At 42.8% G+C, this 12405-nt stretch overlaps 1 protein-coding gene across 7 annotated transcripts in view; it reads right to left on the bottom strand.

Moving 5' to 3' along the window:
- LOC113026379 (transcription factor SOX-6-like) overlaps window positions 1-12405 on the bottom strand; it is a 106344-nt gene that overhangs the window by 85088 nt on the left and 8851 nt on the right. For 3 of the 7 annotated variants that reach the window (XM_080303769.1, XM_026175104.2, XM_080303768.1), the window contains exons 2-3: window positions 4901-4971; window positions 2220-2302 (exon numbers count right to left, since the gene is read on the bottom strand). The exons of 2 other annotated variants lie outside the window; for them this stretch is intronic. In XM_080303769.1, the coding sequence (XP_080159895.1) occupies window positions 2220-2224 (5 nt within the window). In that variant the 5' untranslated portion in view covers window positions 2225-2302; window positions 4901-4971. The remainder of the gene's footprint in view (window positions 1-2219; window positions 2303-4900; window positions 4972-12405) is intronic. 2 more of the 7 variants (XM_080303770.1, XM_080303772.1) reach the window with 1 other exon arrangement.

The raw sequence follows: 12405 nt of genomic DNA on the forward strand, positions 1-12405 counted from the left end.
AAATTGTTTTTCAACACCAACGTTAAGCTCCTAAGACTCATAAATGCATGGAGCATTTAAAGGTTACTAATCTGAGCACAGGCATGTACTTGGAAACTCAGCACATACTTTCTTCTCGCTGACTCTTGCTACATAACTAATCGAGGGTGACAGAGAACAAAGGAGAAGATTAGAGGATTTAACGTGCGACACACAGCCACAGGTCAGCAGGAGGTTTAGTCTCTAACTGTGATTATGGGCAAGCAGGTGTCATCAGAAGAAGTAGCCAAAGACAGCGCATCTATGCCCTGCTGAACTGCTTGTTTCAGTCCCAGTGGGTCAGGCCTGCGACACAAGAATGTTGTGTAGCTGGGTAAAACTCAGAGACATTACTTAAACCACTGACACTGCTTGAATCTGACAGCTCCAGTCGGTGTAAGCCTTTGTTTGGTACTAAATAAACATTCAAATTTACTCCAAGGACTCTTTTATTACAGTGAAAGGCGCTGTCTTACTACTGCATGCCTAATATAATATGAATAACAAGCTTGTTATTTGTAAAACCGAAGTGATTCCTTGAACTTAAATTCTCATTTCAAAGTCCTTTCTGAAAACTTTCTGTGTATAAAGTCAGATGAATGGATTATGAAACGTGGCTCAGTTTTCAGCTTGTTGTCTCACGAGCTTTGAGAACATTTGTATCATTAGCTATAGTTGTCCAGCTACTTTATCAGCGTGGCCTCTAATTGCTCGACGGCACGGTTGATGTTGACGCTAACCAGGAGCGATGTCATCCATCCTCTCCTGCTACAATGGGGGTCATTGGATTAAGTTCGAGCAGGCTTTGTTAAAAGCTGGCGCAAATCTAATCAAGGGAGAGACCTCAATTATGCTAGCATGTACTTAAATGATCAGATCACTAAATTTGGAGGAGGGGGTTGGCCACTGCAGGAATGCAATCAGCGGCCATTAGGGCAAGTTAATTTTTGCTGATGGCAGCTTTCAAATGAGATGCAGGATTTTACTTTAATGAGAATACTGTAATTATGAGGCTGCTATGCTGTTGTGTGATGCTGCAGTGAACTGTATTCAGGGTTGCTTAAATTTTGATCGTAAATATAAAGCTGAGACAAGTCTCTTAACAGCAAGTGCTTGCACTGCAGGAGAGCCATTGTTGCAGATGTGCTGTTTGCTTTTTGACCTTCCTTCTTTCCACCTACACAGTCAACACAACATTCAAACACAAGGTATTTAAAACCCACTGTTTTTAATGAAGTGTTGAAGGAAACCAAACAGCTGAAAAAAAACACCTCATTCCAGCTACGGCATGTTCAAGAATGCAAAGAGGTATAGAAGCATATTGTCTGGAGAGAATAATACGCTGGATCACTGTGATCTAAGGACCCGGTGACATCTCCTGTAGCACAAACCACAACAGAGAGGCTGACCCTGGCCTCAGACCTCCATGACCCATGGCAGGTAAAACAGAAACCAATCATTCTTAATGTCAGTGAGTTTGCTGGCACTCCTTAACAGGAGGCCCGAGGTCTGAGTGTAGCAGCAGTTACCAAAAAAAAAAAAGATAAAATGGGCAAACACGCATTGGAAACACTTACAGTCCAGACACATATGCAAATAACCATGAGCAGGTTCCTTTCCAGTATTTTTTTTTTTTTTTGAGTGGAAATTTGCACATAAAAATCACACAAAACCTTTGACACCTTTTTTAATCTATGAAGAAATTCTTAAGTAGCAGCTGAAACACAAAGTGAATAATGGGAATAATGAAAGTGTTGCTTCATTTCACACCAGTTCAAGACAAGATCTGGATATCTGCAAATACTGAAATGTTTCTGTATATTGATGCAAAATGATTTTGTAACTTTTGCAGCAACAAATATTTATGAATATTTTTTGCTGCAACTGCGGAAACAAACTCCCAAAATGATAAAGAGTTACTGATTACTAATGGAGCCAATAGCAGAGGAAATGCAAGAAATATTCCCGTGTGCTAAACCTTTTTTCACAGACACTCGCCACTCATCAGTAGTCTGCAGTTCAACTTTGCCAACTGTGTCTCTGATCCAGGGATTAAAGTCAACAGCCTTCCATGTGAAGCAGGATGTGGATGTAAGAACCAGCTCGATAAATCAAAGGTTAAAATATAGATCCAAACTGAGGTCCCTCTCCTACACCTCCCTACTTTCTCCCTCTGCCTGATCATCCAGCTTGCGCATTACCTCATCAGAGGAGGATCTGCCTAAAGCCACAGCGGTCACACAACAGACAAAAGCGCTCATCTCCAGGAAGCCGCTGCCGCTGCCTGTGGTTTTGGAGAGAGGAGAAGAGAAGGGAAAAAGTGACTAAGCCCCACGGCTCCTTTCTTCTCTCTGCAGACTTAGGGATAAACGGAGGGATAAAGCACAGGGGGAGATAATATTTAGAGCAGGCCCCATTTCAAGGGCAATAGAAGAGAGAAAGTGGGGTATGAGCTTGGGTGGTTTGGGAAGTAGCCACAAGGGTCGGTCTATAATGTTACTGGCAGAGGGCCTTGCACCATGGACTTATGTGTAAGTGGGGAGGAACTGCTGCTGGCTTGGCCCTGCCTTAAAGCCAGGGCTGCTGCAGCTCCACGAGCCTCTTCAAAGAAAACCAGATGGGTCTCTGATGGGATGTTGATGAGGCATGAGTGTGCAAAACACCAACGCACATACAAGCACAAACACATATAGGAAACAACAACATACATAACACTCACGCATATGTACTCTAGCAGTTCACTTCTCTTTTCCCATCCCTGAAAATGTCCTTTTAAGGTATCCTGTCCACCACAGAAAAGTCATATGTGTGGATGAATCAGAACAGTAAACTAATTGTACAACTTGAAGAGGACACAGAGTTCTGCTAACATAAGATTAACATGAGGTTAACTGCGTAATGTTAACTAAACAACACTAAATGTTGTTAGATGCTGCCCATTAGCAGTAATGCAGCTGAGTTCTCACACAAAGCTAAAGTCAAATGTCGTGGAGCAGATAAGGACATTTTCCTGGGGGAGGCCAAACAGGTAACCTCAGTGGGTTCATTAGCTTATTAGCTCATTTGTTTACTACGAATCATCCCAACAGCTGCTTGCTGTCTGGTAACTTGTCTAACTCTTTGCAAATGACTTCTATTACAGCAGCTATGTGTAACAACAGAGCTCTGAACACAGGGCTATCATTCTGCATAAAGTGGTCTTCCTTACTGCTCATTACGGCTCTGATTGAGATTTTCAGAAGACCACACTAATATCGCCTACAGCTTGAAATCCCGTGCCGTGGACATGGTGTGTCAGTTTATGGGTATATAAGCTCTGATCCTAATTCCCTTATGGAGCATTAAAACATTTTGGATTCACCGAAAAAGGAAGAAGAAAAATGTAGTTTTCCACACACTAAATGTGAACACGCAATAATCGACATTATCCTGTTTCACATTTGGAGCACTGCCCAGTGACGCCACAGACACATAACTGCTCTTCTGATCATTCGCTGGATATTTATAGCAAGTTAAGGCTTCAATTTTTGTAACTCAAGCACACAACATCCTCTTCCTTCCAAAGTCCTGTGAAACAAAGATGCCATAAATCATCGCTGTCACGACAGGATTGGTACCCAATAAAGACTGTGATTTTGTTACGAGGGTCCACTTGTCATCTTACCGTTATGTTATTGGATTTGAAAAGCAATTGCATGTTAAAAGACAAAATAATTTGATTTTGAGTTTGCAAATCAGCTGATGAAATTAAGGATGTTTGATAGAATTATAAGCGAGCCTAAGTCACCTGGGTGTTTTCCCCCAATCTTTATACAGTTCCTTACTTCAGCGCTTTTATCTATGACAAAACAAAATCTGTGAAAGGATTCCACAGAGCCACAATATTGCTCCCTAAATTGCTCTAGTTGATCATTCTTTTTAGTTTAACCAAAGTGGTGCTTTCTTTGATTTTTACTCATACTTCAGAGGGATGAAGGGGTAAGTACACTCAGTAATCAATCCATCCATCTTCTTAACCACTTTCTTCTCTCTTTATCTTTCTTTCCATCCGTAACCTGGCTTATTTATCTTGTGACCTCTTGCACTGGTCCCATACCCAGGTAGCAAACTGCAGTTCTAGTTTGTGATAAAAGATGATCTGACCTACCAGTGACACAAGGGGCACTAGACAGGGCCTTAATAGGTATTCTTAAACAGGAGGATTAGCCAGATGGTCAGATCACTCTTTTCTTCAACCTCTGCCATCTGTACATTTCATATGTCTCTGCTGAAACCACTGAGATCAGCCCCAGCGACTTCACCCGATTAATTTAGGCTAGTGTTACCTGCAGCACTATTTGACTCCAGATATAATCTTTATTGCTCACAGAGAGAAAGTCCATTAAAAGGCACACTGTAGGTCCCAGCAGTGAGAGGTTCCTGGAGTGATGCCTGTGGGAGCCTTTAAAAGACCCCTTTCTTCACCCAAGTGAAAGCGGCAATTGAGGGCACACAGGACAGAACACTACCAGGAGTGGAGGTCTGCATTTGCTGCGAAACAAAATCAAAAGCAGTCTGTCTGTAGCAACGGAGGAGTGAGAGGTGGCTGACAAGCAAATAGCTGGATACAGTTTTGTTAACATGGGCTAGCATTCACACACACACACACACGCAACTCAGGTAACACAACCACTGGTGCAAAACCTGGCATGTTCAAACACCAGCGAGAGCCGCTCTGTGCTGCTCTGCCAAAACAATAGTGTTTTCTCTGCAACAGCTTATCATCTGCCTTGTTACTGAAGCTGTTATCCGAGGTGCCAAGCAGTGGCACAAAATCACAAAGAAGCTGGCGTGATACAGTGCAAGAAAGTACTTGTCATGTCAGTGGATGAGGAAAACTTACAGAAATAAGAGGCTTCAGCTCCAACACCCTCTTCACACTTAAGGATGCACTTTAAAATTCATGAACATCACCTAGAATAGAGCAAAACAGACAAAAACAAGGAATATTTTGTCAGATAACATCTATGATGAGATGAAAACTGACATTTTATGTGACCCTCCAGGGCGACAGCCTTGCCATGCAAATCAGGAAATATTTTTCAGTGCTACATTTTTTGCATCACGCCAGCAATGGTTTGACAAACTATGAAAATTTGAATTGGGATCTGTTCTTGGAGCACAGTGAACACTCTCACCCCACCTGGGAGCTCTCTGTAGCGGATGTTCATGACAGAACAGAGCTCCTGTATCAAGTCCGCGGCAGACCCAACAGAGGATCAGTGTATTTCTTTCGCAGCACTTTCCCCTGCACAAACAGCGGCGCACACTGAGCCATGCAAAGCCCAACAAATGACAAACAACGTGATTCTTGTACGCGACTTTGAAGTTTAAAAAAAAGAAGAAGAAATTGGCTGAAATCTGTCTTAATGTGGTTAGCGATGTCTGATATTTTCTTTTAAAAGCTGATTCCAGCGAGAGCACGGAAAAGAAATCTCTCATCAGGTGGACAGCTCACCATTCCTAAAATAACCCACTCTCACTCCCGAAGCTAACCGGGGGTCAGCCTCATTATAGCCTCACTCACACACACACACACAAGTGCAAACCACAAGCAGTCATTTGCTAAACCGGATAATAACAAATAATGACAACACTTTGAAGGTACCATGATCAGGATGGAGTGAGTCATCACTCTGAGGGAGCCCCAGGATGAGAGAGAGATAGTCATAATTAAGAAAGGAAGGTCATTAATTTATGAAAGAAAGAACTGACCAGGATAAGGAGGCTCTTAAAGAGAGAGTCTGTGCAGACAACGACAGACAAAGCAATTAAACACACCAAAGCAGCATTTTTCTGATGCCGCTCATCATCAAGTCACCCAAACACAGCATCTAAGTGCTACAAAGGGGGCCATACAAACACCCCTTTGATTCTACCATTTGAGCCTAATTGAGAACAACGAAGAAAAAAGCAAACACTGGGCTTATATGATCTTTTATTCATGTCTTTAATCAGCCAAATCATTCTCTCGTAGAAGCATTTTTCTCTCAGGGCACAATTAAATCGGAATCTTATTCTGAACGGAGAAAATCAAAGAAGTTCTGATAATAAAACTGATAACAAATAATGGGTAAAAACACATTTTGGTGAAACATCCCTGCAAACATTTCTGTAAGATGCAACTCTCTTTGTGTGTCTCTCTGTCTTTGCCTTGAGCAGCCACTGACTCAAAAAGCCACTTTCTCAATCAAGTGACTGCGAGTTGGATTCCCCTGAGCAGCGTTCACACTCCGCAGCTCTCGCTGACCCGTCTGAACACGTTCCAGATGTCTGCAGAACCAGTTATTCTGTTTCCTCTCTTTCTTTTTAACCCCCCCCCCCTCTCTCTCCCTCTTTTCCCCCGTCATTCCTCCGTCCACACACCCTGCCACTCATCTGCAGATGGCAGATCTGACACCTGGAGGATGCTGGGTAATCGGAGAGACAGCTGGCTGTCCAGTAGAGGAGCACTGCCGCAAAAAATGCACAGACTCAGCAAAAATCCTGTGTGTAAGGACCCACTGGCTTATGCTGGTGTGCGTGTTTTCTGCAGGATTTCTGCACATGTCCACATGTGCATATGCAATGTGTAAACAGTGCTTATACCCAACGGATCTGCTATAAATGTGTGTACTGTAGAGCCTGAAATATAAAAGAACAAAAAGAGAGCTAGTCATCTGAAGTAAATTAATGCAGGAATTATTTACCCAGTTCTTCGCTGGAAGCAGTGAGCACTCAAATGGACGTTTATAGACCAGGTGACACACACTGGCTGTTTTTATTTTTTCCTTTAATACGTTGTGCTTGCACACTCATGCTCAGTTGCTGCTCTTCACCACTTTGTCAGATCCTCATCTCAGGGAGGACCTGACATAGGAGATCCAGGCTATAGAGCCATTCCAGGCTTCTCCTGACAACTGCAGGAAGTAACAGCTACCTTTTTGGCCCACTGTCCAACAGCTGTAAAATGGCACATGTCACCCTACAGTTGAGCCAGCTGCAGGGGGGAAAGTGTCTGATATTTGCAATAGATACTGAAAGCAGCAAAACAAAAGGTCTGAGACAAAAGACAAAAACCAAAGCTGTGACATCATTGCATTAGGGAACTTTTTTTTAAGAAAAAGAGGTGAGCAATACCGTGCACGAAGATACCCTGTGTTATGTTCACAGCGAGGCCAGCACCTGCACAATGAATGCACGCATTCACGCAATAAAATATGCGCAGTCCCAAATGTTGTCTTGTTGCAGCTGTCAATGCCACTTGTGCAATCGTGGACACACTGGAGAAAGAACAATGGAACTCTATTAGGCGGAAGCGCTCTCAATGAGCGTGGCGCTGCATGAGGCTCTGTGCTGCCACTTCCATGTCTGCACCGTAGGAAACAGTGCATGGTTCCAGCTAATCATATGGGCAATTAAACCAAAATGAGGTTCACTTGACCCATAAATGATGCACTTATAGCGCACACTGCCTCTCTGAGGGCCACTGGCCATGTCATCCAGGCCTTGTAATGTTTCAGAGATTTTTTTTTTTTTAGTATTTTCACTCTGGGCCCGTAAGAAGGGAAACCTGCTGTGTGCAACTATTAGCACTGAACTCTTAAATCTGTGCACTATGAAACTGTGACAGACATATAGACAGTGCTTCTGAGGTTGTATGATTCATTCATCACAGTTTACAAATATTAGTTTGACAAAAAAAACTTTTGCACAAATTATTTGTTCTATGAATTTCAATTTTTAAGAATACTGCTGCTTTCTTTACTCTGTCCTTGAAGCGTGACATCCTAAATGAAACAACGTAGCTTGTACAACAAGCCCTAAAGCAAAACAATGTGCTGCTATTCCTGCCTTTCGCTAAACTATACACACCTAGATATTCAAGCAATAAAGGGAATATGGATGGATGGATGGATGGATGGATGGATGGATGGATGGATGGATGGATGGATGGATGGATGGATGGATGGATGGATGGATAGATAGATAGATAGATAGATAGATAGATAGATAGATAGATAGATAGATAGATAGATAGATAGATAGATAGATAGATAGATAGATAGATAGATAGATAGATAGATAGATAGATAGATAGATAGATAGATAGATAGATGGTTTTAGACTGCTAAAACATTTAGTTAAGTCGAGGAATGGATAATGTTTCCTTATTATGTCAGCAGGAGAAGAAAGGATTGAAGTCTTGCACGTGGGTGGCCAAACTGCTACAGAATTTTTTTTACATTTTTTTTTAAAGGTGCAACAAGGGAAGGGGATGTTTGCATGAGTGAAAAGCCTTTGTGTTCCCTTCACGGAATACCTGGGCGAACATTACAGAAGCTTAAGTGACAACACGCATTTCTCTCCCAAGTCGCTGTTAACATGAAATATTGCTAAAGTTAAAGGTGGGAGGGAGACAGAGGACGGTAGGGGCAAGCGCCAGCACATATGTCTAAACCTCACCCCTCTGCTCACCACCCTTAGGAGATTACATTATGGTGCTCACCATTGTCCCGCTTCTTCAAGACAAAGCCTGTTCCACTGTGCAAACAGCGCGCCTTGGAAAGATTGTAAAAACAAGAGGTGAATGTCAAAGGCAAAAGTGAATAGGATCTCTCCCTTCTTTTGTCGAGCTGGTGAGGTATGCACAAACACATCGCTGCGTGACAGAGAAGAAAGGAGGGCCTTGTGAAGGAAGGAGCTGGAAGAAGTTGGAGCGTCTTCGCATGAAAAGGCCAAAACCGTGAGAAGTTGCCTGCTTGACTCCTGGGCCTATTGAAAACTCCCATACGCAAGCATTTGGATGAAAGACCCCCAGAATACACAAGACATTACTCTGAAGACAAAACACAAAGAATGGAATGGTGACCTCTGGATGCCAAGAACACAGAGACTGCAAAATGCTTCTGTGTCCAAGAGAAGAGAAAAAAAACTAGCACACAATAACATAGTCATCAAGAAACATGTTAATTTACCCCAAAATGATATCAGATGCATGAAGACACGCCAGTCTTTGCAAAGCTTCCAGTGTCCCGGCCTAAAGTCAACCTTGTCACGACCCAAACAAGGCTTTAACTGTCAGGGGCAATTAATGAGGGCGACCTCAGCTCCCTCTAATTTACAAGGCCAGCGCCAGTCTGTAATTAATTGCTGCGTGCATAAATGTAAATGAGTCCACTGGGGAAGTAGAAGGAGGGGGGGGGGGGAAAGGGCTGTCAGGCCAATATTCCAGTGGGGAGCAATCTGCTAGAGAGGGAAATGATTTAGAGGACAGCACACAAATCTGCTGCTCCGTAAAACACGAAGAAGCTGAATGTGAGGGGAGACTTGTTGAGATGGAGGAGGTGGTCGTCAGGATTGGTAGAAAAAACAACGGGAATAACTGCGGTGGCAATAAATATCAACCGCTTTATTCCAGTTGTCTTTTCTCCATACGTCCGCTTCAAAGATACGGTTTATCTCATCACCAGAACAAAAAGAAAAACACCATCTCACACTGCTCCTGAGTGCTACTTTGTGGTAAAATGTTTCTTTCTTCTTTCTTTTTTCATGCACACATTTTATTTTATAGAATTCTAAACCATGATGTCAACATTTATTACTTTATTTCTCCACAGTTCTGTAAATTTTTTTGACCTTTCAGTTTACCTCTCTTAGACTTAAAATTTCCTTTTCAGCCTAAAAAAAATAATCACGGGTTAACACACGTGCACACGTTTGCATTTGGGTTGCACCATCCCAGGAACATCTTGTGGGCGTCACAACGAACTTTAGAGGTGGAACTTTAGCAACTTGATGCGACCTCTGACAAATCATTATCCCAACATGTAACCGTTATGTTCCATAAGATTTTGCTGAATATTTCATTCTCTCCGCGGCATGACTCACTCCATCGTCACCGTCCCTAAGTTAGATCTTATTCTCTGGCACAAAGGGTGGTGAAGCATGTCCACAAAGCACATGAAAAATCAAAGAGGAGGCAGGCAGAGGAAACATGTATGAAAATTACAATAGCCGCTGTCATGCATAAATCTCCTGCACAAAGGGCCGCCTCTTAACTTCTTTTGTTTGGGCCATAAACAAACAGGTACAGGAACCATTGTCTGGTCAAAGTTGCACAAATGTGAGGAAAAACAAACATTAGATGCACAATGTAGTGCAGAGACAGCTAAAGACACAGGCATGCGCACACACACACACAGAGACGTGGCGGGCGGCGCAGCAGCTACAGTAACATCTTTACAACATAAGCTCCTTTTCACTACAGCGCTCAACAAAGGCAAATGAGATTTTTCCTACAGCGGGCCTCCAGCAATAACAAGTGACATCACAGGCCCGTCTATGTATGTTTCCCATATTTAACGGGGAGAAACAGCGTTAGCTCCTCCAGAATGATACTAAACAGCTTGCTGAGGCAGCATGTTTCCCTCTTGCAGTGGCAGGCACCATCAACTTGAAGGACTGAGGCAAAAGGCCATTTCATTTTGTCACACAGAGCCAGTGCGACTGCCCTGAGCGCTTCTTTGCCGTGTTTAATCATTTCATTTAAGTTCCTCTCAAAATGTGCCGTTCATGTTAGATACCATCAACAGGTGGGGCTCCTGAAGACCCTGATGGCTCACAGCAGAGTAAACACACACAGTGCTGCTAACACCAGTCACCATATCGTGTGTATTCTTGTGTGTGAAACCGTCCAGCGTAAATGTCAGCAGGTGATACTGCTGTCCACCCAGCCATCTAAAATGCGTTGGCCCGAGTGGAGGAAACCTGATGTCTGAGCTCGGTCAGCTCGATACCCGAGCCAGCGCCACTCCTCTGCATCTCGTCATCGCTGAACACCACACACCCCATTTCTGCTAATCCAACAGTATGTACAGAACATAGCATGCCATATACAAACAGGCATGAGCCAGCAGAGCTTGTCAAGAGCATGTCGTTAATAAATACACACATTAAAAAAGGGGAATGATCCTTATGTGTGTATGTTATGAAGACAGGGCTCTGCCTTTTCTATTCTGAGCCTCACAGCTGATATCTTGTTTTCTCTCTTTTTTTCTGTACTGCTGCCTATATCTCTCCACTTTGAGCCCAAGTGGTCACCACCATCCTATGATGACAACGGCTCGATTAAAGACTTCTTTATGGCTCAGAAACCATGGCAACGCCCTGTGTAGACAAGCTGGCTGATGACCAATTGGATTCGGTCCTGGGCTCAGCGGGTGGGACCATGTCATCCTGGCCCTCACTACTTTACCACAGGATCATTTCAGAGGCCTCGCACCCCGAACCCTGCTTCCACGCCCCATTACTCCAAACCACTACTAGTGGTAAAAGTGGAGGTTACCCAGCCTGCATTTAGAACAGCGTGACGCTTCTGCAGATGGGAGGAGCAGGAAAGGACCAAATCATAAAAGCAATGTAAACATGAACCCAGAATCCAGCCTCCCTGGGTTTGTTTGCAGCTGTTTCTTTCTTCTTCTTCTTCTTTTTTTTTTGTTCTTTAACTTTAAAGAGGTTATTAATCTCTCTCAGGTTGTGCGGCCAGGAGAGGGAAAATAGAGTGACACTGGCTATGCGGCAAAAAACTACAGATTCCTGAAAAGGCACGTCCCGATTGGCTTCCAAGGAAACTGTGATATATGCTGTTAAGAGTGAAACTATAACTGACAGTAATTTTCAAAAAGGAATTCTGTTCTTAATCAGCGTGAACAGCACCGAGGGCAAATTACGAGCAGAGTGGAACAGATCAGACCCGGAGTCACCAAAAATGTAGATTCAGATTTCACATTTAATAACTCATGACCACGTATGCACGGAAATGACATCTCAGTGGAATCTACTGTGTTGTGCCGTAAATTATCTTATTTTAACAAAATAAGAAACAAAAAACTAATGTGCAACATAAACCATAACTATGGTCAGAATACAAGAGCAAAATGACCTCAAATATAAGTGAACATTTAAAGGGGCACTGTGCGATCTTTACATCAGTTGTCGTGAAAGTCAAAAAGGGTTTAATAAGGATACACTTCTGTGGGAAACATAGTTTCCCTTATTTTTCAAACTTGACCCAAATCATCAACTTAAGCTCAACACATCTGAGTTTCTGTTGCTTCAGTTTGGACAGTTTTTACACTTTCTCCATTATGGAAATAACCCAGTTATTTTAAAAAGAACTTATGCAAGTTTTTCTTGCTTGTTTGTTTTTCTTGTCCATTCCTTTATCCAATCAGATCATGATACGTGTTTACAAAACAGGCTACAAACCATAGATGATAAAAAGATGGATAAAGCTTTGGGTCATATGGATAAAACTTTAATTCTGGTCATTCTAAGTGTCAGAAACGAGGATTATCCAGTTCACTG

Source organism: Astatotilapia calliptera, chromosome 7, assembly GCF_964374335.1.
Source record: "Astatotilapia calliptera chromosome 7, fAstCal68.1, whole genome shotgun sequence".
NCBI lineage: Eukaryota > Metazoa > Chordata > Actinopteri > Cichliformes > Cichlidae > Astatotilapia > Astatotilapia calliptera.